The sequence below is a fragment of the Melopsittacus undulatus genome, chromosome 4 (genome assembly GCF_012275295.1).
Source record: "Melopsittacus undulatus isolate bMelUnd1 chromosome 4, bMelUnd1.mat.Z, whole genome shotgun sequence".
Classification (NCBI taxonomy): Eukaryota; Metazoa; Chordata; class Aves; order Psittaciformes; family Psittaculidae; genus Melopsittacus; species Melopsittacus undulatus.
In genome coordinates this window covers 15142046-15166847 of record NC_047530.1, presented here as the reverse complement: position 1 = coordinate 15166847, position 24802 = coordinate 15142046, and the positions used below count along the sequence as shown (strand labels likewise).

Here is a 24802-nt window from a genome sequence, read left to right as displayed (position 1 = left end):
CCGAAAGCTTTTCAGTCACTGTCATTCTAATTTCAGTTTTGGCACTCCAAATGAGGAACCTTGTGCCCAGTGCTTGCTGTCCACATGACAAAAGACAAGCCTATGAAAAATGTATCTTGGCGCTTATTCTTCATCAAACTGTGCTTGATGCCCACACTAACTACTGGGGCTGTAGGGAGCAAGACTTCTTCTCTTATACCCATCCTTGCAAGCAAACTGAGACAATAACATCCATTGTAGCTCAGCTCAGAATCTCTCCTACATCTGGAAAAGAAAGAAGGAGAAATACCATGTGTGCCTGTATTCCACAAGCCTGTAACTCCAAGACCCCAACCTCCAGCCTCATGGGAACAGCACAGATACAGGTCTGCTGAGACCCAGACCAGTTAGACCATGCAGCTCCAAGTACCCACTAATATGTGCTGCTGTACACTGCAGATGTGTAGAGACTCATCCAAATGCAAATGCTGCATGTGTGCAGATTCCTGCAGAAGTTTAGCTCTCTGACGCAGCTAAGAATTTAACCATAAAAGAAGAGGCTCAAAAAGGAGATGGGGGGGGAGGTTGGGAATTACTACTCAAATATCTGTATTTTCCCTCCCTGGAAAAGAGAAAAAAGCTGATAAGAGAGCTTGGGAAAGAAACAATAGATGCAAAGAAACAGTAAACTAAAATTAGGTAAAAAAAGCAGACCAGAAACAATAGAGAGCATGGAGATTTTAGAGTTACTGATCTATCCCCAGATCAGTACTAAGTTCAGCTGGGCAAGGTTATCCAGCCAGTCAGTGGTTTTTAGCCCAGGCATACCACTGTTAGCAACAGCCACTAGCTCAGGTTGTGGAATCATCTGCTTCACAGAGCACTGAGTATCACACCAGGACTGGGCATGTCCCACTAAGCTTGACAGCAGATCAGAAATCTTTGCACTGCTCTCCACTACAGGCATGACACTACTGCTCATTGCTCCTGTGGACACTAGCATACACCAGAAGTGTTTTTCATACTGTTTGCAAACAAGAATGTAACAGAGAATTGCAAGCACCTCTGTAATTTACTTGGACCTTCTGAACCGCTCTGAATTCTTCATCCCTCAGGTCATTTCACCTACAAACTGTGAAAGTAAAAGGAAAATCTCCTTGCAATAATCTCCCTACAGGGCAAGTAACACTCAAAGTGATCCAAAGCCTATTTTAAAACATTTCCCATAACAGGTTTACAGAAAAACACTGTGTACTAGAAATGATTATAAGCTTTTAGCACTCCACATTTGTAACAGAAGGAGGGTACACTTGCAGGTGATGGCATCCTCAAGCTGTGCCTGAAACAGCCTGAAGCTATCAGTGAGGAAAGGTCAACAGCAGTGAAGGAGGGACAGTGGGGAGGGACGCAGATGCCAGAAGCAGATGACCTGGAGCAAAGAGCCCAGATTACCACTGAACTTCCCTCACTTGGTGCTGGCACACATGTTTGCCTGGTTACCCAAGCATTCTCGTGACAGGGAATCCTGCAGGCAACATTCTAAAACAGTGCCTCTGTGCACAGGTGGCACAAGGCAGAGAGTGAATTTCACAAAACAGTGGCTACAAGAACCACCAGCCTCTCCCATCCCAACTTCTCGCAGATCCCGGATTTCTTTGGCAGGCATCTGGCATGCTGACTCATCCCTTCCAAGTCACCCAAAGATCCATTCAAACTTTTTGATCCTCCTGGATCCTCAGCTCTGCCTGTATAGAACACAATTTGGGTCTTGTTGCTCTGTCCAAAATGCAGACAGAAGTGCAAGATCCAGTTCTGTCATTCAATTTTTGTTTGGGCTAGTAAAATAGCCATTCCAGATAAGAGCCAATTGCTAAGCACTAAATTTCTAATGTTTTGTCTGTTGATGTTCCATCAGACAAATAAAGAGGTTGGAGTATTCAATGGGCACGGTTACTTAATAAAAATTAATCTCAAACATATCGGAAGAACAAAAGGTCTGAATGGCTTTAAACTGCAGAAATGAATAGTCACTATAACATAGATTTAACTGTCTATGAATATTTAAGCTAACTTTGAAGCCTACAACCCACCAATGAAGCGTGAAACACATGTATTTAGTTTTTATGAAATGAAAGTTAACCACAGCAATGCTAGTTGTCACCATATACAGTAGCCTCTCAACACACACTTCTCTTAAGCTTTGTTGTACACCCCTATGTTATAAATTGAGACCACAACGGATCATAATCCAATTAAAATTTTATTAATTATAGCAAGTAGAATATGAGCAAAGACAGCGCTGGACGGCAGGGGAGTCTGTGCTCCGCCTACTGCCGTACTGAGCAGTTCAAAAAGCCCTCCCTTATACATTTTTTACTTCCGTGTTCATGACGTAGTTGAGGTACTCTGTGCATGCTTCAGCTGTTGCTAGGGGGTCGACCTCTGCCTCCCGGTGGTCGGTGAGGCCGAAGTAAGAAGTCTTCCTCCTTTGTCCCATAGTTGACCCTTCATTCATGTCCTTATATGGAGTGGTTTGTCTTATTTCTGCCAGTTCCTGGAACATCTTGCAAGCCAGTTTCTGTAACATCTTGTGGTCATCTTATGTTTGTATAAACGGTTTCTGGTTTAATTGGTGTAAGTGATTGCGGTTATCTTATCTTGCATAAGCTGTGTCCGTTAACTGTGTGCATAAGCAATTTCATATCTTCTGTTGTCTAACCTTTATATTGGGCTTAACATATATATACCTAACATATATCTTAATAAACAATACCTTATTCTTCAGTTTTTCACAATCCCCCCTTTTTCTTTTTATCCTATTATTGTTTATTAGATGCTGCTTTCATTCTCAGCACTGCAAATAAACCTTTTTCCACAATCCCAACATTTATCAGAACACTCACAGGGTAATACCTCACAATTACAATCAGTGTAGCCCCTACGTGGCATAATATATTCACAACAATCTTCATCCTCATCAATAGATACACTTTTATAATTTGCCCCAGACCTCGTAGTTAAAATAAGCAGTTTAGCTATGTCAAATCGTTCCCTAATAAAGTGTAAAATATAGCATAATATACAAGGCCCAAATATAAGTCCCAAAATCAACATGTCCTGCTAAAGTGGACAACAAAGTGGTTAGCCAAGGTGAAACATTAAATCAGTTTTCATACCATGACCTGCCCATCTCACGATCTTTCTTACGTTGATCTAACCTTTTCCGGAGTTCAGACATGGTGTTCTGGACTACTCCAGTATGGTCAGCAAAAGAACAACATTCTTCATTGAGAGCTACACATAACCGTCCTTCTTTTAAGAATAATAGATCTAATCCTAAACAGCAATCACTAAGATTAAATTTTCCATAGACCACTCCGTCTTGAGCCAACAGGTAATCTAAAACCACACAATTCTGATATATTGCAGTTTTCATTTTAGTATTTTGCTTTGCAATTAATCCTAATGCATTTTTTGTTTTATTTACTACTATTTCTACCACAGCTTGTGACCTTATAATTTTATTCAACATACATGTAGGAGTCCTGTATCCCTCAGGATGCATCTTCGGTCCAAGTTGTCAAATCATAATAGATTATTCATTCAGATGGCCACTCATTGTCTTTCCATTTTTGTAGCTCTCTTTTATATTGTTTTCTCTTTAATAAGAAGAAACTAGGTCTGATCATTCCTAATATACATGAACCTGTCCAATTTTGGGGTAAAAATGCAAAGGTTATTTTACCACAGATTCAATAATATCCATTTGGAGTAGGCCAACTGTTTGGTATGTTAGTTCCACTAGTCCAGTTACTGAATTGGTGATTTATTTCTATGGGATTTCCCCATCTTCCCCAGTCTTTCTTTGCTCTCTTCCACATATAACCCCCTTCACAAAGTAAATTTCCTATTGGTTTTATACCATTTTCTAAATTTTGCCAACAACTTTTTCAGATTATACCCGTTTGCAAGATCCATTGTTGTCTCCTTTTGTTTCCTTTTCGATTTTTTCAGATTGTAGGGTCGCTTATATCACTCTCCATTGCCTCCTAGGCCCATCTCTTTCCCTGGTTAGTTCCCCTACAAACATAGCAGTTAGTTACATTCAATGCTTTAGATATATTTTCAGCAAGATTTATAAAGAGATTTTTAGCAACTGTGAGAATTTCATATTGGACTCCAGTTTCCATTTCATTATAAAAAGAATTGAATAATAAATAAAGTTGTATTGACTCTCTATATTTTCTTTGATCTTAATACTAATAATTACATTTGGGTCTTTTTCCAGTTCCATATATTTTAAGTCCAATTTTAGTTATTTTTTTTTTTTCAATTTTTCAGTTAAATTTCAGTTAAATGTACTGGCTTGCAGGCACAGGTTGTACAGCTATTCCTGCTATTAAACCTCATAGAGTCTTACATTGACAGTCATATCCCCAGCCTGCAGTATTCCAGCATACACAAGACCATCCTTTTCTTCCACAGAGGTGTGATGACTGATACCTAGTTGTTTGATTAGGTACATAATCAGGATTTATATGACATTGGTATCCACCTGGATAAATATATTTTGGTTGGCTACTGTAGTACTGCCTCCATTCTAAACTTCCACAATTAGTATCTAAATCCTCATCTATAATATCACATGCATCAAAAATCATTGGCAGTGAGGTACTCAAATTGGTTATAACTTCACTTATTCCAATTAATTTCCCTTCTTCTGAATTTGTTCTCATTTCTACCCAATACAAGGTTGGAAGTTCCTTTGGATCATAACACACAGTTTTGCTTGTTTTTCCTGACACAATTCATACCGGGTTTGATGATATATGCAACTGCCTATCTTTGTTCCTTTGCATTCATAAACAGTGTGATATACCAAGGTTTTAGAGATTATTCTCCCTCATCTAGTTGTGGTAATACATTCAACTACAGTTGTTGTGAATGTTTTTAAAAGCCACGGCACTTTCCCATATGGTTCCTATCAGAACCGACACCAAAAGAGGTCCGGTCAGGATCATAGTGCTCAGCGGTCACAGCCCCAGGGGTTGCAGCCCTCGGCAGACCTTTTCAGCTGCAGCACCGACTCCCTCCGGTCTTGCCCTCTCTGGTAGGTTAAAGGTATATTCCCCGTCGGCTACTATGGCAGTAGTATTTGACCCACAACAACTGTTCCAACGAGGTGGTAATTTCACACTGAATGCAAAAAGAACTGTAATTGATTTCTCAAAAATTGTTCATGGTCTCTCCTATGAGTAATAATATGCTTCAAACAATTGGGACATTTGGCTCTAATATACAAATTGCAGTGTTTGCATATAGGAGGACATGGACTAATACTGGCCCTTATCCTATGGTTTCTTAAAATAATTTCAACTATATCTTCATTTCTCATATCAGATTTACAGGAGTCTGAATTCTCTCAGTTACTTATCCACGTCCTCTAGAGGGTCAGCTTGGCGTCTCTGGGTTTAGTCACAACTTTCCATTTTTTTATGGGTCCTTTTACTCGAGACGCATGTGCCCACCTTTTTTCAGCAGCTCTTATCGCCGTTTCTGTAGTTAAAAGAACAAGAAATTGTCCCAACGAGGGGATAAACTCTCTTCTTTTCAGCTTTTATGTCATTCTAGTTCTAATTCATTCACTGCAGCCGCCCCATTGTACTCCCCTCCAGGGCAGTCTCACTTCCAGGGTCCAGACTCCCCATAGCACACACACCAATCTGGTTCCACAGAAGAGCCTACTCCCCCACCTCTGCTCAACATTCCTTCTCCACCAGTTTTAAAGCAACCGCTTTCTTTTTATCCACTTTCCATGTTTCCTCCTTTACTCCCAGTCCACATTTATCCAACAACCCTTCAGTCCCATCTATCAACATGTCTGTTTCCATTTGTTTGCCTATCCCGGCACCCATCCCATGCTCAAACACAGGAGCTGCTCGAGCTCCCTCCTTTTAACATCTTAACATCTTTCCCTAGTATCACAATCTGAACAACATCTCTTTAGCTTTTAGTTTTTCCTGTCCTTTTCCAAAGCTAAAATTAAGGGATCAGGAAGAGGTATATTAATTTTGCACTCTGTCATATCTGCATACATTACTTCATTCCATTTTCCTTGTCACCTCAAAAACAACACAAAGTTCCATTTTAGGTCATTTTTCCTGATCTTCTAAAGTGTATGAAGGTCAGCATTGGTTACAGTATTTTACCAACGTTTTCTTGTTTACAGAGGCCCCAGAAGACCCTCTCAGTTCTTTCCAATGTGCCAAAATGTAACCCAATGGGCTTTTCTTCAGAATTTCCTTGCCTTGACCGGCTCCCATTTCAGCCAATCTTTTATAGATCTCTATAGCTTCTCTTTCCCAGTGCTCTGCAAATGCACTTATGAAAATGAGAGTACCTACACACAAGTTGTATGATATTCTTAAGGGGGTCAGTACAATAATATCTCTGGGTTCTGAAGATCAGCTCCCCTGTTGTTAGATCATAGTTTTGGTTACAGCAAAATTTCCTTTACAATTATGCCTCTTCAAATTTTCTTTGATACTTTTTTTTTTACAAATCCTTTCCCAGTTTTTCTTTTTAACCTCCCAGAGGATCCTCCAGAACTTTTGTGGCTTTTTCCACAAAATAATCATTTTATTTCTGTTCTCAGAGAATTACCGATTGGGTATCTATAATTTAATGGCTGTACACACACAAGAGGATACACAGGTTAAAAAAAAGCAGCGAGAGGGGCAGCCGGACACTCCCCCTCCGCCCTTTTCTAAGCTGCTCACAGACAGGACACACACAGGGTTACACAGACAGGACAGCGGGAGGGCAGCCAGGCCCCCGCTCACAGACAGGACACACAGGTCCAAAAGAATATAGACGCTTCGTCCGTCTCCGGCCGCTCTCCTCGCGGAGACACGGAACCGCGGATTGGGACTCCACACTCGCTTCGTAGCTAGGCTACGTCTCAGTCACACAGAAACACAAAGTTACACATGGGATCCCTCACACTATGGTTCCGCTTACCCTCCTCACGGTTCTCAGAATTTGAGATACAGCAGAAACCTGGTGGGTTCGCTTACCCTTCACCTGCCCCCCTAGCAGGTCCGTCCTGGCTCCCAAAACTTGGGATACAGCGAAAACCCGGGCTCACCCAATCCGCCTATACATATGTATTATCTATCCCCGCTTCGTATTATAATGAGCCAGAGGGTCCTTTGCACTTGCGCAGTGCCCCTTCTGATCATGGGCAGGGGTCTCAGGATGAAGTAAATGAGTCTTCCTCTTCTTAACCTTTACACCTTTTAATCTTCAGACCTGGCCTTAGGGTTTAGTCGGCGCCCAGTCTGCTTCTCCTGCCGCTTATTAATAGGACCAAACATCTGTGCTTTTGTCATGGTCTTAAGGCTTGATCGCCCAGTCTGCTTCTCCCCGGCTTATCAGTAGGACCTTTCATCTGCTTTTGTCAGTAGAATTAGCATCTGCTTCTTCCCCTCCAGCAGTAATCAATGCCTTGGCAAGATGGCAATGGCAGGTACTTAGGACAGACAATACTTTTAAGCAAAGGAATTCCTTTAACTCCCTTGTACAATTCCCCCTGTACATTGGTTACCCGTGTATCAGTTCCCCCTTTTTTTATAAAGTGAGTAAATTCTTTTACTCTAGTATTTATGACAGACCTATCCATGTTACCTGGAGAAGGCCTTGGTTAAGTATATCTCTGAACCATCCAGTAACTCCTCATCCAATCCACTTCCAACAATTTTAAGCTTTTGCATATTCTCCTGCAGTTTTCCCAGCTTAGCATGGATTGATTCAGAATGGTCAGATTACGTTCATGCAGCACATACCTTTGAAATCCTCAAAACCTTTTCTACAAGACACCCACTATATCTTGCAGGATTCAGACCATCAGATGTCTGCTGCCTAAAAAACAAAACTTTTTCTACAAGACACCCACTGTGTCTTGCAGGACCCTAACCACAAGATGCCCACTGCCTCCTGTGATTGTAAACCATAGGACGCCCGCTGCCTCTTGTGCATAAAACCTTTTTGTACAAGACACCCACTGTGTCTTGCGGACCCAAATATCGGGTCGAATTTTTTTTTCCCCATACTTCCATACAGTAATGGACCATTTTTTCCTTACTTTTTTTTTTTCCTGGGACGACTGAATGTCCCAGTACTTTATCATTAACCCCAGGGGACCGTCCGGTGGTGCATCCGGTGGGCTGCTCCCTGCTTTATTCTTAGGATCTCTCCTTGGATCCTTTCCTGGGTTTTAATTACGACTCTTACTCTGACCCATTGTCTTACTCCGGGGACCTCTGCCTGGGCCCCGGGACTGGGACCTCTACTGGGACCCGTCTTCCCTCCCCATATCTTAGTACAATATTCTATCATTTTTTTGCTTATCTTTCCCTAGGGTTCCAAGGAAATCTCTCCAATTATCTAAGATATATGCCAGAGGGGTATTCATGTGAGTCGAAGGCTTGCTGCCCTTCGCCCCCCATCTTCTGGAATATCCACAAATATACACTCACTCGCTCCCCCTTGTTCCTGGCCCAGTCCCTCGCCGGAGATGGAAAACGCAGTACTTAAGGGTCCACACTCGCTTGGTTCAGTATATCGAGCCTCTCATTCGTTATATTCCAGGAAACCCAATCCCGCACGAACGGCAAACCTGCGAACAACTTCGCAATATACTTACGCGTCCTGCGTCTTCGTCCGGACTCCCATGCACAGAATTTTTATGGGATTTTACCGGTTTTTCCTTTGCTCATTATTCTAGAATTTAGGTTCGTCGGTAAGGTTGAGGCAAGCTGTTGGTCGCGGGGCCGCGAAATATCGCGGGGCGCCTCCCCGGAGGACCAAAGCTCACCGTTCCTTATCTGAGTCACGGCACCAGAAATTGTTATAAATTGAGACCACAACGGATCATAATCCAATTAGAATTTTATTAATTATAGCAAGTAGAATATGAGCAAAGACAGCGCTGGACGGCAGGGGAGTCTGTGCTCCGCCAACTGCCGTACTGAGCAGTTCAAAAAGCCCTCCCTTATACATTTTTTACTTCCGCGTTCATGACGTAGTTGAGGTACTCTGCGCATGCTTCAGCTGTTGCTAGGGGGTCGACCTCTGCCTCCCGGTGGTCGGTGAGGCCGAAGTAAGAAGTCTTCCTCCTTTGTCCCATAGTTGACCCTTCATTCATGTCCTTATATGGAGTGGTTTGTCTTATTTCTGCCAGTTCCTGGAACATCTTGCAAGCCAGTTTCTGTAACATCTTGTGGTCATCTTATGTTTGCATAAACGGTTTCTGGTTTAATTGGTGTAAGTGATTGTGGTTATCTTATCTTGCATAAGCTGTGTCCGTTAACTGTGTGCATAAGCAATTTCATATCTTCTGTTGTCTAACCTTTATATTGGGCTTAACATATATATACCTAACATATATCTTAATAAACAATACCTTATTCTTTAGTTTTTCACACCTACATTTCACACCTGCCAGATATCTCCATTTTTCAGCAGATCTAATACACACAGATCCAGTTAGGCTGCTCTTACAAACAAAGCACTGTCTGCAGGAAAAAATGAAATGGACAAATATGTGAGCATAGATAAAGGATCCCATTGTGGTTGAAGCAATGACACAACTACGTCAGATGTTAATCCTCACTGGGAAAATCTGTAGGCAATTCCTTAATTCTTGACTAGGCGTTCTGATGAGACTCCATTCATTGAATCCATAAAAGATATTTTTTTCAAATAATATGAATACTATTTTGTACTCTAAACTAAATGAACACAAGACACCTCTTTTTCAATTCTGAAGGGCTTTAAGACTTTCACATCGGAATTTCCACCTACAGGTTTCTAAAATTCTAAATATAAAGCATTAAAATAAGTATTTTCAGGCTCTTTTTGCCTGAGAGAAACTTTCCCATAGTGGTTCTTTACAAGGGTAGACTGTAGCACTCAAACATTAAAAGGACACTGCCTTTCCCACAAAGGTTCAGCCAGGAAAAATTGGCATGTTTGAAATAAAATTATTGTAAAGTCTTTACAGGATAATTTAGTTCATTAATAAACTCGTATATCTGTCTCTGGAAAGGGCATTTATATGGAAATATATCACTTCCAGATCAAAAGACAGATTATTATGGAACTTTGTTTCCAAACCAGGGATTTAAAACTTGAGTGAGGAAATTCTGTTTTCCAAAGCTCAGTGGGATTTTAGGGGGACCCAAAAGCTGGATTTTTTGTCCCCTCCTTTGAACTGCTGTACACTATGTGTGCAGTCACAGCACACTGGTCTACAAGTCTGTCTTATTTCACGTTGCCAGCTGGATGGCAGGTTTGATCACTGTGCTGCTGGGAAACCTCAAGCGAAAACCACCTGATAAAGGAAACAAGTAAATGATATTTCCTTCCATCAGAAGCACAGTTTGATTTTAAGAAACCTGAACAGTGCCGTTCAGAACTGAAACAGATTTCTGATCACAGCTCACAAAAAACCATTTTCTCTTTCTCATGAGAGAAGAGGGTTGGTAAAGTGGGAAAGAATACTTTCCAATTAACATCTGTATTTTCAGAACTGAGCAATGTTAGCTCTGAATGGACTCTTCATTAGGGACAATAGCGATAGACAAGGAGTAACAGGTTCAAACTTGAACAGGGGAAGTTTAGGTTAGACATAAGGAAGAAGTTCTTTAAGGGTGGTGAGGCACTGGAATGGGTTGCCCAAGGAAACTGTGAATGCTCCATCCCTGGCAGTGCTCAAGGCAAGGTTGGACAAAGCCTTGGGTGACATACTTTAGTGTGTGGTGTCCCTGCCCATGGCAAGGGGGTTGGAACTTGATGATCTTAAGGTCCTTTCCAACCCAAACCATTCTGATTCTATTTTATCAGAAACATGTAATGGTGGATTTCAGTCCAAGTCAAAGTTGAACTACAATCACAACAATGATGACAACCTACTGACGTTAAAAGTCACCAGTTCCAAAAGCAAGTGCCATTTCAGTTATGAAGAAAGAGAAGGATATTACACTGAATACCCTGGACTGGTGGGGAAATGAGGCACTGCAACATCAGCAAAGATTTTTCAATATCATCTCTTGATTATGGAATAGATTAATGCATTACTCTTACTTACACCTTCCTAAATACAATTTTTCTGCTTAATCTTGGACACATGCTGATATTCATCAAAAATATGTGATTCATCAAGAGAATTTGATGCAAATTACAATACTAATCACCATTAAAAAGTGATGAACCTAAATTGCCATTTTAGGACCCAATTTCTCTCACTCCCATCCATCTTCAATAAATTCATATATATCATAGAATCATAAAATAGTTAGGATTGGAAAGGACCTTAAGATCATCTAGTTCCAACCCCCCTGCCATGGGATATTCAGATGATTTTAGAAAGCTTAAACTACATTCTTCCAGTTATTTTTGTTTTACAGAAGAGATAAATACACTGATACCTAGATCATGCTGTAATTTAACTTTTTTTCTTCCAAATCTATAAACACAAAGTATTATTTATCTTTGTCCCTATGTGTAGAATTTGCCTTAATATTTCTTGTGCTACTACAGCAAAGCTGTCATTTGCTTCCTTCCACCACGTTGTTCAAATGGTGTATACCTAAATGCAAATATTTTATAGCTCAAAGTGTGGCTCACCTAACCCTCTTTCACCTTACTTAAATCAAAATCAGGAAACTGCTGCAAAACTAAAATGGAACAGATAACAACTAAAGATTAGCAAACAGAGCTTAACAAGCAACCAAAAGGAGGTCTGCTTCAGAAATACCAACACCAGCTACCATGCAACTTGAAGATAGAATAAAATCGTAAGGGAGCAAGATTCAATAAACTTCTGCCTCATTGCTTCAAAGCTGAGGTCCTGTTCAAAAGGCTTGATGGCAAATTTAAGGCATTTCTGGCACTATTTGCTCATAAGTCTCAAGATAGCTATAACGCTTCACCCACAAATGAGATATAAAAGTTTAATATAATATTGACCAGCTTAGAAATATAAATTAAAGCTGGTGTTTTGTTGAGATTGATAACCCCAATTTCCTAGCTCTCCAAGACTAAAGCCAAGAGGTTGGACAAGAAACACAAGCTCCTAAAATGCCATTGGCTCAAGATGCTTTTCAGGGTAGTAATTTCAGATTCCTGCTTTTCAGTGCGGTAACTTCTGCTCCTTAAGTTTCACTTCCTTATTACTACAGTTGCAAACAATTTTCAGCGTGTGAAGATAACATCTGCACAAGCTGAAGGTAACCATGAAGCTTACCATATGTGATATCTGAAGCTGAAACTTACTCAAATAATTAAGTGCCCACACATTTACCAAGTGAAAAAAATCCAGGGCAAAACCAGTCTTCCTCCAGCACATGCCAAAGGCATACTAAAAAATGAGTATCATATGTCTTGGAGCACAGCATTCCTACCAACTGCAATACATACAAGAACTTGTGTGTTGACAAAAGCCACTGAAATAAATGTATTCCACACCAACAACAAGGGTACTGCTAGAGGCTTTTAAAAATTTGCTATCCATTCCTGTTGTACCAGGCCTAAAATTATATTTTAGGTATATTAACTACTGCACAGCCTTTAAGACTCTGCACTAGTGCAAACACCACTAACTGTAAGGATGGGTATTACTCAACCTCTGCATCAGTGTTCCTCCTACCCACCTGGCAGCCATGGCTACAAAGGGCTCTACAGCAATAATGATTTGCAGATTCTATTTTTGCCAATGCAAATGCACAGCATGCAGTTTGCAGGACAAGATCTGTTCCTCTTGCTTAGTTCCCTCATGGCTGGGTTTGTAAAGGAAAAAAAGGAAAGAAAAACTCATGAGGTCAGGAAGCTTTATTATGAAACTAGGTGGTTACAGAAACCAATCATGAGATTAAATATTCCTATGTTTTAACTATCAGTGATCATGTATACTGAGTGAACAGATGTAATAATAAAATAACCCCAAACTAACACTGGCACAGGTTGCCCAGAGAAGCTGTGGTTGTCCCATCCCTGGCAGTGCTCAAGGCCAGGTTGGAGGGGGCTTGGAGCAACCTGATCTAGTAGAAGGTGTCCCTGCCTGTGGCAGGGAGTCGGAACTGGATGAGCTTTGAAGTCCCTTCCAACCCAAACCATTCTACCATATGATTATTTCATGTTTGCTCAGTAACATAACAGACTTCTTTATATTTTCTTTAATAGTTTAATGTTACACAGCTGTTGCCTTCGAAAGGCGTGGTGACCTGGTTCAGGAACAGCGTGATGGCCCATCCTTGGCCGCTCAGTCCAAATGCTAACAGACACCAATGTGGTGGACGACAAACAGCGTTTATTGAGAGAGAACACGACGTTATATAGCCTAGGTTTACGATGTCATTTCCGTCTGCTTGCATCGTAAAACCGGTATCATCACCTAAACGCTACTGGCTACCTGGAGAGGGGTCTTATCTTTCCATACAGCACGATATCTTCCGGCTGCCAGACCCTATCTGCCTACATTTCCCCCCTCCCTATGCTTAATTAAATTGGCTAAAATGTAACAGTCTTAAAGAATATATATATATTGTAAAAATATACTAAATGCATTCTACTCCTATTCTCTGCTCTATAACAGACTTAGGATATATATCAGAAACTTGGATAGAAAACATAAGGCACACTAAGCAAGAGGTAACAGAAGAATAACTGGGAATAACGGGGTGTAACTGGGGATAAGTAAAGGAAATTTTTAACAAGAACATTCTTAAAGCAGTTGTTGGCTGTGTTTTTAAAGCAGTTGCCGGTGTTCTACTAACATGATGTTAACTCTCTCTAGCTGGCTCTTTACAAACGACATGAGCTTATTCACTATACAAAGGCACTGCGTTGGCTGTCGTTTGGATCCAGTCGGTGCAGAACTCTCAGGTGCAGGCTGGATGCTTGTTGGCTTATCGTCTTCTCTTGTCACTGGGGTATATGGGCTACGGGGACGCCCGATAATCCAGTACCGTGGATAGAAACTCATGGCAGAGTTAAGCCCTTTATCTGCAATTGCCTTAACAATCACTTGTATGTCCTTGGGGCTTATTGGTGAATAGTACCTCTGTCCCCCAGCTGCCACCCGGACCGGGAATGCTAATGTGGCTGCTGAGGTCCGGTCGGCGCACACACTTTGTATTTTCTTCCAATCTGTGAGAGGGATTTCTTCCCCTCGTGGTCCCCGTTTAGTTTGGGTGGGAATACTTTGGCTCCTGATTTTGTTTATCTCTGTTTCCTCCTCCTCTAAACTTGAACCGGTTGCGGACCGCTCGTCCCACCCGTGTCTGGTTCAGAGCCGGAACTCGACTGGCTGCTACTTCCGGTTTTCGGTGCCTGTTTGTTGGGCTCCAGCCCCGCCCGCTTTAGCGGGTTGGCCGTTCCCTTTCTCTGGGTTCGCCCCTCCCTCTGCTCGGGTTCCAACCCCGCCCGCTTCTCCGGTGGGCGGGGCCGTTCCTCCCCTTTGGGCTCGCCCCTCCCTCTGCTCGGGGGTGTGTGTCCATCATGGGCACTGTTCCCGATGCCCGCTCGGATCCGTGTCCGCCCTGCGCCCGCACCCTCTTCCCCTTCTTGTGCTCCCTCTCTCTTCCCGCCAGGAGCATCCTCGCCCCGCCCTTCGCCTTTGTGCTCGGCGCCATCTTGGGACGCATAGGGCAGCGGTCTGGCCCTGACCTCCACCGGCTCTGCTCTCTCCGCGACCCCCCTGGCTTCCTCGACCAGCGCTCCCCAGAGGGATCCAGCCTGTTTCTGTCCCTCCGCGAGCGTGTCAGCGCCCGAGGATGGAGGGGTCGTGTCGCCCTCTTGCCGATCATCCGGGCTAATGGAGTCGGCATAGTCTGGGGGGGCAAAGTCTGTGTGGCTGCCCCGACTCCTAACTTCGGGGTAGCCATCAAACACTCCCTTGCCGCCTTCCAGGTGAAATCCTGACCTCAGAAAACTTAACAGAGCTACATGAAATTACAGAGCCAGACTTCCTTAAAATTCTGAGATGAAAAGAGATTTAATTCACTGAGCAGGAAAGGATACTACGGTTCATCAAGTAACTCTAAATTGCATCACTGAAGCAATTTAAAAAACTACAGGTGGATGCTACTTCTTGGTTTCACGGAGACTAAGCACATTCTTTCCAGACTCTGATCTCAAAGAGCAGCTATACAGCCAAGCCTGTACGTTTGCTTCAATGTTAGACACACCAATGGAGGAACACATGCTTTGCTCCAGTGCAAATGTGAAATTGCCTGTTTCCCAAGACTGCCTGAAGTATTCAGTCAACAGCTTGAACGTTTTTCCCTGAACCACTTAATCAGTTTACATTATGAACTCAGCAATCCAAAAGGATAATGAAATGCTGATCTTTGGGGCTGGTTCAGATGTCAAACAGAATCCCCCAAACAGAAGGAACCTCTCAAAAAGAGATGAACACCCTCAAAGTCATCTCTCATCTCAATTGCTACATATTACCCCAGAAGATAGCGTATACTGTTTTTCAAGTAGAATTTTGCTGGTTTAAAATAGTAGTTCGATTAACACCTCTACAATTGCTCTTTACACAGACCTTAACTTAATGGTCCAAGTCAAAATCCTAAAGCTTACCTTATTAGCCATGCCAATGATGAGCAGGAAATGCTCTACAAAAAACCTAGGACTGTGGAAACGTGAAACGGGGCTGCAGTTTTACGTTTAGAGCTTCATTTTATGGAATTCTTAAAATTGCTTATCAAATTTCAATACTACTACACTGAAGTGAAGCACTTCCACCACTGGCTGGGGTCAGTAAGCTGTAGGAGCCAGCCCCTTACCAGCTATTTTCTCATGGGGAGAAACTTTTTGAAACTGCATTATGTGAAAACTAAACCAACCCACAAAAGAGCAACCATGCCACATGACAAACATGTGAGTACCTCCTAAAAGGTAAGCATGTGCTCAAATCCCATTGAAAGTCACAGGACATTTGCACAATCACACCCTCTGCTCAGTGTGTGTGCTCTCCTGGTAGGTGCTCATCAATGGGTCTTTGTTAGCAAGCTCTCACCAGCACTGAGCAGCAATGGTCATGTACATATTGCTTAAGCAAGTAGGTTCCTACACAGGAGTATCTCTTCTATCATAAGCAGCAAGAGTTTTCCTGTGCATGCCTCAGACCTATCACTGACGACCAAGATGAAGATATCAAAGGACACAACAACCTCTTCTACCTTCTCCTCTGCAGGGACTTTTTTCTGCACTCTCCTAACCTCACTTCCTTTTTCCACCTACTTCACCCCAACTCCTGATTCCCTTACACTTTCACCCCCAGATTTCACTTTTTCCTCCAAGTTTTTTACCCGATACGGCTTTCCTGCATTCTGAGATGAAAAGAGATTTAATTCATGTTTAGTTTCTTTCATCTTAAATATCACTGCCTCGGATCCCAGTTGCACCTCATATTCCCTTCATCCCACCACTTACTAAACATGCTGTCTACAACACTTACAGTCTCTGGAGCTTCTCCTCTTCAGCTCCACACAAGGCACACTCTAGAATGGCTTCAGCTACTGGCAACCCACCCAAACAGTTCATACCACACCAGTGACCTTTTCTCTGTCCAACATTCAAATCTACTATTTCATTTTCACTTTTTTTTTAACCTTGGAGATACCACTGAAAGAATTTATCATGCTTATTTTAATTTCTTTTTTAGTCTGTTTAGTCCTTCTGCTTACTAACTCACAATGTCAGCTCTTACAGACCTTGTTGAACTCCTTAGAGCAAAAAAGAGTTTTGCACAGGTCTCTTTGCCGTCATACCATCAGCATCTCCCCCTCACATACATACATGCAGAAATTCACCTGTCATCTACCTTCAGTCTAGCTGTCACCTCCAAATTACATCCTGTTCTATTTCTTCGACATTGCCAGACAAATCAGTATTCAAACATGAATTAAGTCAGAACAGAAATCCTGATCCTTCTCATCCTACAAACATTTTCTGCTTTCTCAGTTACAGTGGATAACATCCTGTCACCCACAACTTATAAACCAAGTATTCCCTGCATCTCTGCCTTTGTGCTGACCACATCCAGCAGGAAATGTGTTGGACCACACTGAAGGGCAAGCACAACTGGATTTCTAAGCTAAGTCCATCCTTAGCTACTGTGCTGTAGCTGATCCCATCCACTGGAGAGTGATCCTGTGATTCTGGTATCATTTACAGGAGTAAGACAACAAATTCATTTTGGTTAAGAAATGCTTGTGAACCAAGCATAAAAGCTGAGGACACAGAAGAAACTCTCCTTTATAGATACATCAGAGTGCTGACACCTCTCCTCCATGGTTTAGTAAAAGCATCCTAAATGTCACAAGTTCTTTCTACTGAAAGAAGAAAATGTACAAGAGACCATAAACATAACCAGAACATACATATGAACAAATGTAATTTGTGACTTAACTGCAAATCTAAAAATTGTTCTATCTACATGTATTAGGCCTCTGGTGAGGAAGGAGTTGACCAAAACTAAGCCACAAGATACTTGTGGAAGGGTCATATGGTAAGAACAGAAGCAAAAAAGTAAACCCCAGGAAATATTTTGAATAGCAAAAGCAACACTTTATCTTGCCAAGTAAATTAGCAGTATTTTGTCTGCAAAATAACAACATACCTGGAGAGAACAGCAAGATAACAGGATGCAGGAATTCAGCCTTCCATCAAAGGTCCTTTACATAAACAAAATTGTGCCAACCAACTTCAAAGACTGTCCAACAATACTAAAAGCAATGTTCTAAGCACATGTAAAGTCACTAAAAATGTGTTCTGCTGCTAAGAACAAACAAATGCAGGCTACAAGCATGCTTTATCAGTTTCCTCATGTATTTGTTTTAATACTATTTCTGTTCCAGAATACAAACCAAACCCCATAAACTAAACACAGACTCAGAAGCAATATCAGACATTGATTAAAAGAGCCAGGCAAGAGTTTTAGTGGGGCCTCAAGATGGGTTTGGGATTGCCAGCCCTGTAGAGTGTCAACATACAAATTTAAGCTGTCACCTCCAGGGAAGGCACAAGCACCCGACTCTCCTGCACAAGGTAGACAACTGAGAAGCACCTTACAGCTCCAAAATGTTTATTTTCAGCCTTGACAGTGCAGCCCGAAGAACCAAACACAGTGGCTTAGGAACAAAAGGCTCAGTATTTTACTGCTAATGTCTACATCCTACATCAAAACAAGCCCACAATAAAATCCACTAAGAAAATAGCCTTTTGTAATCATCTGGTGCCATGTATCAGCTGCTATACTCCAAGACCTCTCAGTAATCTTGACCAACTCCAAGTGCAGAGGACAGATAACAGTGCCCTGGCATTCGCATCTCCTGCACAAGCTCAACCTGCAGAAGCTTTTCACAAGGTGCCAACAACCGCCTCTTCTTCCAGTTTACAAAGCAGCTCACAGAGAGCTTACAAAAGAAAATACAAGGTCTTATTCCAGCCTGAGTATACAAATTTTAAAATCAAGACCTAGTGGTCCACTTTGTGTTCACAGGTATTTCCATGCTAAGATCAGTATCTGTGATATCAGATCTTACATCTTTATTCAGGGATAGTCCTACTGATTTATTCTTTTTTTTTAATGCAACAAGAGGTATTTTACTTAACAGACTTCTGTAACTTGACAGTGTAACCACGCAAGAGCAAGGGGAAAAAAGCAAATACCAGACAGGGCAACAGCTGCACGGAACAAAGTCACAAGCCAAGGATCAGGACAGAGTCACCCAGAAGTCCACAGGCTATGGGTTTAACAGAATTACTCACGACTTTGACAACTAGGCTGAGTAACTCTATAGGAAAATGGTTGTAACGCAGCCCTCTTCAACTGGGAGGGCAGAAAACAGCTGGGTAATCTAAAAAGATGCCAACAGAAGACCCTTGTATAAATTATCACCTGTTGTTACATCCACAGAAGATGAGAAGGATCCCAACTCCAAGTTACTCAGTTCTCTGGAAGCCTACGCTAATAATTTTAGTCCTCTTGCGCCGCCTTTGCTAAATGCTATTAGCTCTAAAATACTAATTAAACAAATCCCAAAGGTCACAAGGTAAGGACAAAATTCTCAGTAGTTAATCTGCTCAAATTGTAACTCAGTCTGAGATTCCTGATGTTACAAACAAATCCTGTGATGTGCTTAAAATGTCTGAAGATGTGGAGTGAAAAAGTATTTCAGTACATGCCAAGCTATAATCAACATTTGCCTGTCATTAAGATGCCACAATAGCTGAAGAACTGTCAGCATGTTCAGTATTGTAGCAGTGAGATAGCAGCCTTCCCTAAAGTATGGCACGTATGTGAAAAAGAACAAAACAGGCAAGAACAACACAGACAAAAGCTTTTGACCTTTGCTCTAAACTGAAAATGTGAATCAGCAAAACTGGAGAGCAGTTTCTGTACTCTTTAATGTGCACTTCAGCATATTTAAAGTCAGGTACACTCATTACACAGAATCACCGAATCCCAAGGGTTGGAAGGGAACTCGAAAGATTATCCAGTCCAGCCCCCCTCCAAGAGCAGGGTAACCAAGAGTACATCACAAAGGAACTTGTCCAGGTGGGCCTTGAATATCTCCAACGTAGGAGACTCCACAACCCCCCTGGGCAGCCTGTTCCAATGCTCTGTCACTCTCACAGTAAAGAAGTTCTTCCTGATGTTAACATGGAACCTCCTATGCTCCAGTTTACACCCATTGCCCCTTGTCCTATCAATGGATATCACTGAAAAAAGCCTAGCTCCATCATCCTGACACCCACCCTTGACATATTTGTAAACACTGATGAGGTCACCCCTCAGTCTCCTCCAAGCTAAAGAGACCCAGCTCCCTCAGCCTCTCCTCATAAGGGAGGTGTTCCACTCCCTTAATCATCTTTGTGGCTCTGCGCTGGACTCTTTCAAGCAATTCCCTGTCCTTCTTGAACTGAGGGGCCCAGAACTGGACGCAATATTCCAGATGCGGCCTCACCAAGGCAGAGTAGAGGGGGAGGAGAACCTCTCTTGCCCTACTAACCACACCGTTTCTAATGCACCCTAGGATGCCATTTGCCTTCTTGGCCACAGGGGCCCATTGCTGGCTCATGGTCATCCTCCTATCCACCAGGACCCCCAGGTCCCTTTCCCCTTCACTACTTTCCAGCAGGTCAACCTCCAACCTGTACTGGTACATGGGGTTGTTCTTCCCCACATGCAAGACTCTACACTTGCCCTTGTTGAATTTAATCAAGTTTCTCCCTGCCCAACTCTCCAGCCTGTCCAGGTCTCGCTGAATGTCAACACAGCCTTCTGGTGTGTCAGCCACGCCTCCCATGCTCATGCGATGGAGGGCAAGATTCTTCTCCGTTGCCATGGGCTTTGCTAAGGTGAGATCTGGTTTGCCACCACCAGCTCCCTTCCATGCTACAGCAGACCAATGTAGCAGCTACCCTTTGGATCCAAAATAATACATACACTATCAAGCGGAAATAATTTTGGAATATAATAAATGCTACACCAAGGCCTTCAAAAGCACAGATCAGAGTGAATCTTTGGGATCTGACCTTGCTGTTTTCGCAGGTCTGAACAAAGCAGTTGGGACAGAATGGGAGAAAGACAAAAATACACAGGAAGAGAAGCAAGGGAATGTGCAAATGAAGGAAGAGTTAAAACAGAAGACACTGACAGACCTTTGAAACACCAAAAGTTTATCTTAATCTTGCGAGGGACCAGACTTGCTAATAAGAAAAGACTTGAGTACTCCCCTTAAGCAGCTTTTGAGGACTAGAAAACATCCCTGTCATTAGTCTTCTCAGGACCATGAGTTTATTTCTCCCCTGCCTAGCACTGCTTCTGGTGCCAGCCTCTGGGAATCTCTCCTTACAAGCATCGGAAATCATCTCTGCCCAGTGTAGGTTGTCATTTGAAACATCTGTTCCTCAGGCTTAGTAAGACTGAATCAGCTTTCAAAATGTACAAGGCACAGGGTCAAGAAATTAAACCTTTAAGCTGCTGACAACTACAGCGTCTTGCTCCCATTACTGGCAGCAATCCTGCCTCACCTGACAGCTCTGCTGACTTGTCCCACTCTCCCTATAGCACAGTTACAGGAAGGATGGCAGCAGTTGCCTCATCCCCTGGAAAACCTGCACCATCGCTTTCCAGTAACCATGTGGCAGATGCATCAAGTACCAACAACCACGGGGGCTCCAGGGTGGTGAAAGGGAGAACCACTTCCACTTTCTGCTCAAGAAGCTGTGCCCAAGCTCCTCTAGTTCAAAACACATGTGGACCAAGACCTGTGCTTGCTCCTTGAGCTCAGCATCTGCCTGCTGGGGCAATGATTTGAAAGACAAATTGTTGCACCACAAGTGAATTGTTCCATGTGGCACTGTAATTTATGGATAGTTCTCCTATAAAGACACTAATAAATAAGAAGGGAAACAACCAAAACCCTTAATTTTAATATCTAAAGTAGTTTTGGTATTCCTTCATGACTCCCACCTGAACCTCAAAAAAAATGCAGAGGAGACAAGAGAAAGCTGCCTGTCCATCTCTAAAGTTCATGCCAGAACAGTGTCTGTTGCTTGGCTGCTCTGCATCTCTCACTCTACCCCATTACATTTTCCTTGTCCTTGAAAGAATGCAGTTGGAAAGCAAGTCCTCAAGGACAGAGGGTAAGCAAGAGGAGCAGGGCTTGTCTGCTCAAAGAGAGTAGATATCACTTATCCAGCAAGACCCTGGAAGATATTCTCCCCAAAGGAAGAACTGAGGTGCCTGCTTTTCCTTCATCTCTATTCCCCAAGGTCCCCTCTCCTCCACACATGAATGCAAGGAGGAGGATGGCAGAGGGGGTACATCACTGCCTTTGAAGTTGAGGGAGTGAAGGAAACTCCCTTTATTGGAAGGGTAAGAAGTAAGGACTGTGTGTGTACCCAAGATACCTGTTGCATTCCCTCCAAAGGAGAGAAGTTCCACTTCATGCCCCCCCCCGCCCCCCATAGGGCAGGGAAGGGAAGATGAAGCACAGTATCATCACTTTCCTAGCAGAGAGGAAAAAGGAAGCAGAGGGGAAATGAGGTATCAGCCATCTCTTCTATCATTCCTCACTAAAGAGGAGTCAGAAGTGTGTGTGTGGCAGGGAGGCAGCAGACACACTGCTGTTTCTACCCTGCTGCTTCTGAAGGAAGGGTGTATTTGCCTTCAACATTCCCCCTTGAGGGAAGCAGGGGGAATGTTGAAAGCAAATACCCACCTTCATTCATCCTTTGTTTAGGAAAAGGGACGCATAAGAAGTTTCTCAGTCATGTGCCTTCCCACTTGCTTCTGCACACATCAAGAAATATGATGCCCTTTCCCATGTCGCTGTATGCCAGGTGTGAGAACACAGATCCCTGTCTCCTTCAGGTGCATGTGCCCAAGAGGTCAAGAGAGGGAAAGGTGCCCAGCTCCTTTTGCAGCTAGAAGTGGCTGAAAAGGTGCCCAGTACATCCTTCCCCCATGACCCTGCATGGGGGGGGTGAGGGGTACCCAGTGCCTCGCCCTCCCTGTGTGTGATGGGGTACCCAGTGCCCCCTCCCTCAAGCACATGCTTAGGGATGCCCACGCAGCTTGGGTGTGCTGGAGGGGCATGAAGGGTTGACCCCAGTGCAGGGTCTCTGTGAGGATGGGGGATGCCCGGTGTCCCTTGTCGGGGAGGCAAGAGGCTCCCCGGCCGTCCCCCCGCCAGTCTCGGTGCGAGGACACCGGTATCCCCAGGTCCCCGAGGGGGCACGGCTGCACTCACGGTTCCAGTAGACAGGGTAGCATTCCGCGTTGGCTACGTCCACCTCATAGAGCCCGCTCCTCACGCACACCGGCTCCACTGCCGCCGCCTCGCCCTCCCGCGGCTCGGGTCCGAGGGCGCGGTAGGCCAGCTCGATCCGCAGAGAGTCGTAACCGATGAAGGGCTTCCAGGGCTTCCGGTCCTCCCGGTAGAACCAGCGCACCTCCTCGGCTCTCAGCTCCCTCACCATCTCATAGCGGGGCCGGCCGCCGCCCGGCCGCCTCCTCTCAGGCAGCGCTGCCGCCGCCAGGTAGAAGCCGCTGCCGCCGCTCTCGCTGCTCGCGAGCCCCGCTCCCTCGCCCTCGCTGTACTCGCCGCCTGTACCCGTGGAGTAGCGCAGCGAGGCGCCGGACTCGGCCGAGTCGAAATCGCCGCCGGCGGCGGCCTCGTCGCTCAGGCTCGGCTCCCGCTGCAGAGCGGCTGCCGCATCCAGCTCCCCCTCGGAGGAGGAAGCCGAGAACGTAGCAAGCGGCGGTGCCGAGAGCTGCTGGGGGCGGCGGGACGGCAGGGTGAGGGGACGCTGCAAGCCGCAGCTCAGCGCCGCCGCCTCCTCCTCGCCGCCGACCGGCTGCTCGCAGGAAGCGGCGCCCTGGGCGCTGGGCTCGCCAGGCAGGTCCCAAGCGCCGTGCTGCGAGGCGGGATCGGGGTAATCCATGCCTCAAAACCGCCACCAGCGCCCGCAACCGCCGCCGGCTCCGTCCGCCCAGGGGCGGCGCCGCACCGTCACTCGCGCAGAGCCGCTACCGGGGGCGGGGCGTCGGCACGGGGCGTGCGGACCGGAGGGACGGAGGAGAGGTGCGGGGCTTGAAGGGCGCCCTCGGACTCTGAGAACGTCGTGTCCGTCGGTGGTGCACTCGGACACGGCCCTGGTGCCTGTGAGAGACACCCTGGGTCATAGCCCATAACCCTGTCCGGCTGTGAGACACCCTCGGACACAACTTGCAGCCATATCTGCATGTGTGAGGTGTGCCAGACACAGCCTACAGTCTGAGCTGAGTGTGAGATACCTCCAGGCACAGCCCAAGTTCTGTGTGTGTATGTGTGTGTGCACGGTAGCCTCACACACAGCCCCTGACTCAGTGTATGACCAGCACCTGAGAGCTCTAAACCCCAGTGTGCTGCCCCGTGGCCATGAGTGTTGCCCACCAACACAGCCTGCAGCCCTCTGGGTAGGTGAGACACACAGACCCATGCACTGAAGTGCAACTTGAGGCTCAGTGGCTTCACAGGTAAACGAGACACACTGAAACATAGCCTGCAGCCCAGCGTGTGCGTGATGGGCACCCCCGAAACACAAACCACAGCTTGGTGTGTTTATGGCAGGCACTCCTGAAACAACCCTCTTTGGCTATGGCCAGCACTCATAAGACACAAACTGTGGCCCCATATGGGTGACAGAAGATCTTAAAGCACACCTTGCACCCTGACGTATACATGTGTGAGAGAACACACATCCTTCAGCCCTGTGGGGGATTGGTATCTGTGTGTGACACCTCTAGCACTCATTCATCTTGCTTTGTGTGAGCCATCTGACTCCTCCATCACTTTTCCTGCTACCCCATGCGATGTTGGTGCTGGTCTGTGGGTATGAGTGTGCTGCTCCCTACAGACTGCTGGGAGGTAACTGAGTTTTGACCTGTAAGTGTGGGTGCCAGGCCCCACATACTCCTGGTAACTTAGCAGGACAAGCAGGGTACATATGTATGCAAGAGAGACATCCCCAGCCAACACAGCAGTGCGCAGGGAAGTACTGGGGGTCAGGTGCGGGGCGGAATGCAGACCCTCACACCCAACAGGGGTGTAACTTGTTCATCTCCGTGTGCACTGGGGGTGTCACACCCTGCAACTATCGGAGTGCAACAAGGGTATCTCCTGTGTACATGCAACCCTAGCCCCCACTCCAAGGAAACCCTGCAGGCTGACAGTCCTAAACTAAACCCCACAGACAG

General features: G+C 44.6%; 1 protein-coding gene across 3 annotated transcripts in view; it reads right to left on the bottom strand.

Annotated features, from left to right (window-relative positions):
• The window catches only part of DDHD1 (DDHD domain containing 1), a 77092-nt gene extending 53584 nt beyond the window's left edge, over positions 1 to 23508 (bottom strand). For all 3 annotated transcript variants that reach the window (XM_034062546.1, XM_034062547.1, XM_034062548.1), the window contains exon 1: positions 22815 to 23508. In XM_034062546.1, the coding sequence (XP_033918437.1) occupies positions 22815 to 23508 (694 nt within the window). The remainder of the gene's footprint in view (positions 1 to 22814) is intronic.
• Between the last annotated feature and the right edge of the window lie 1294 nt (positions 23509 to 24802).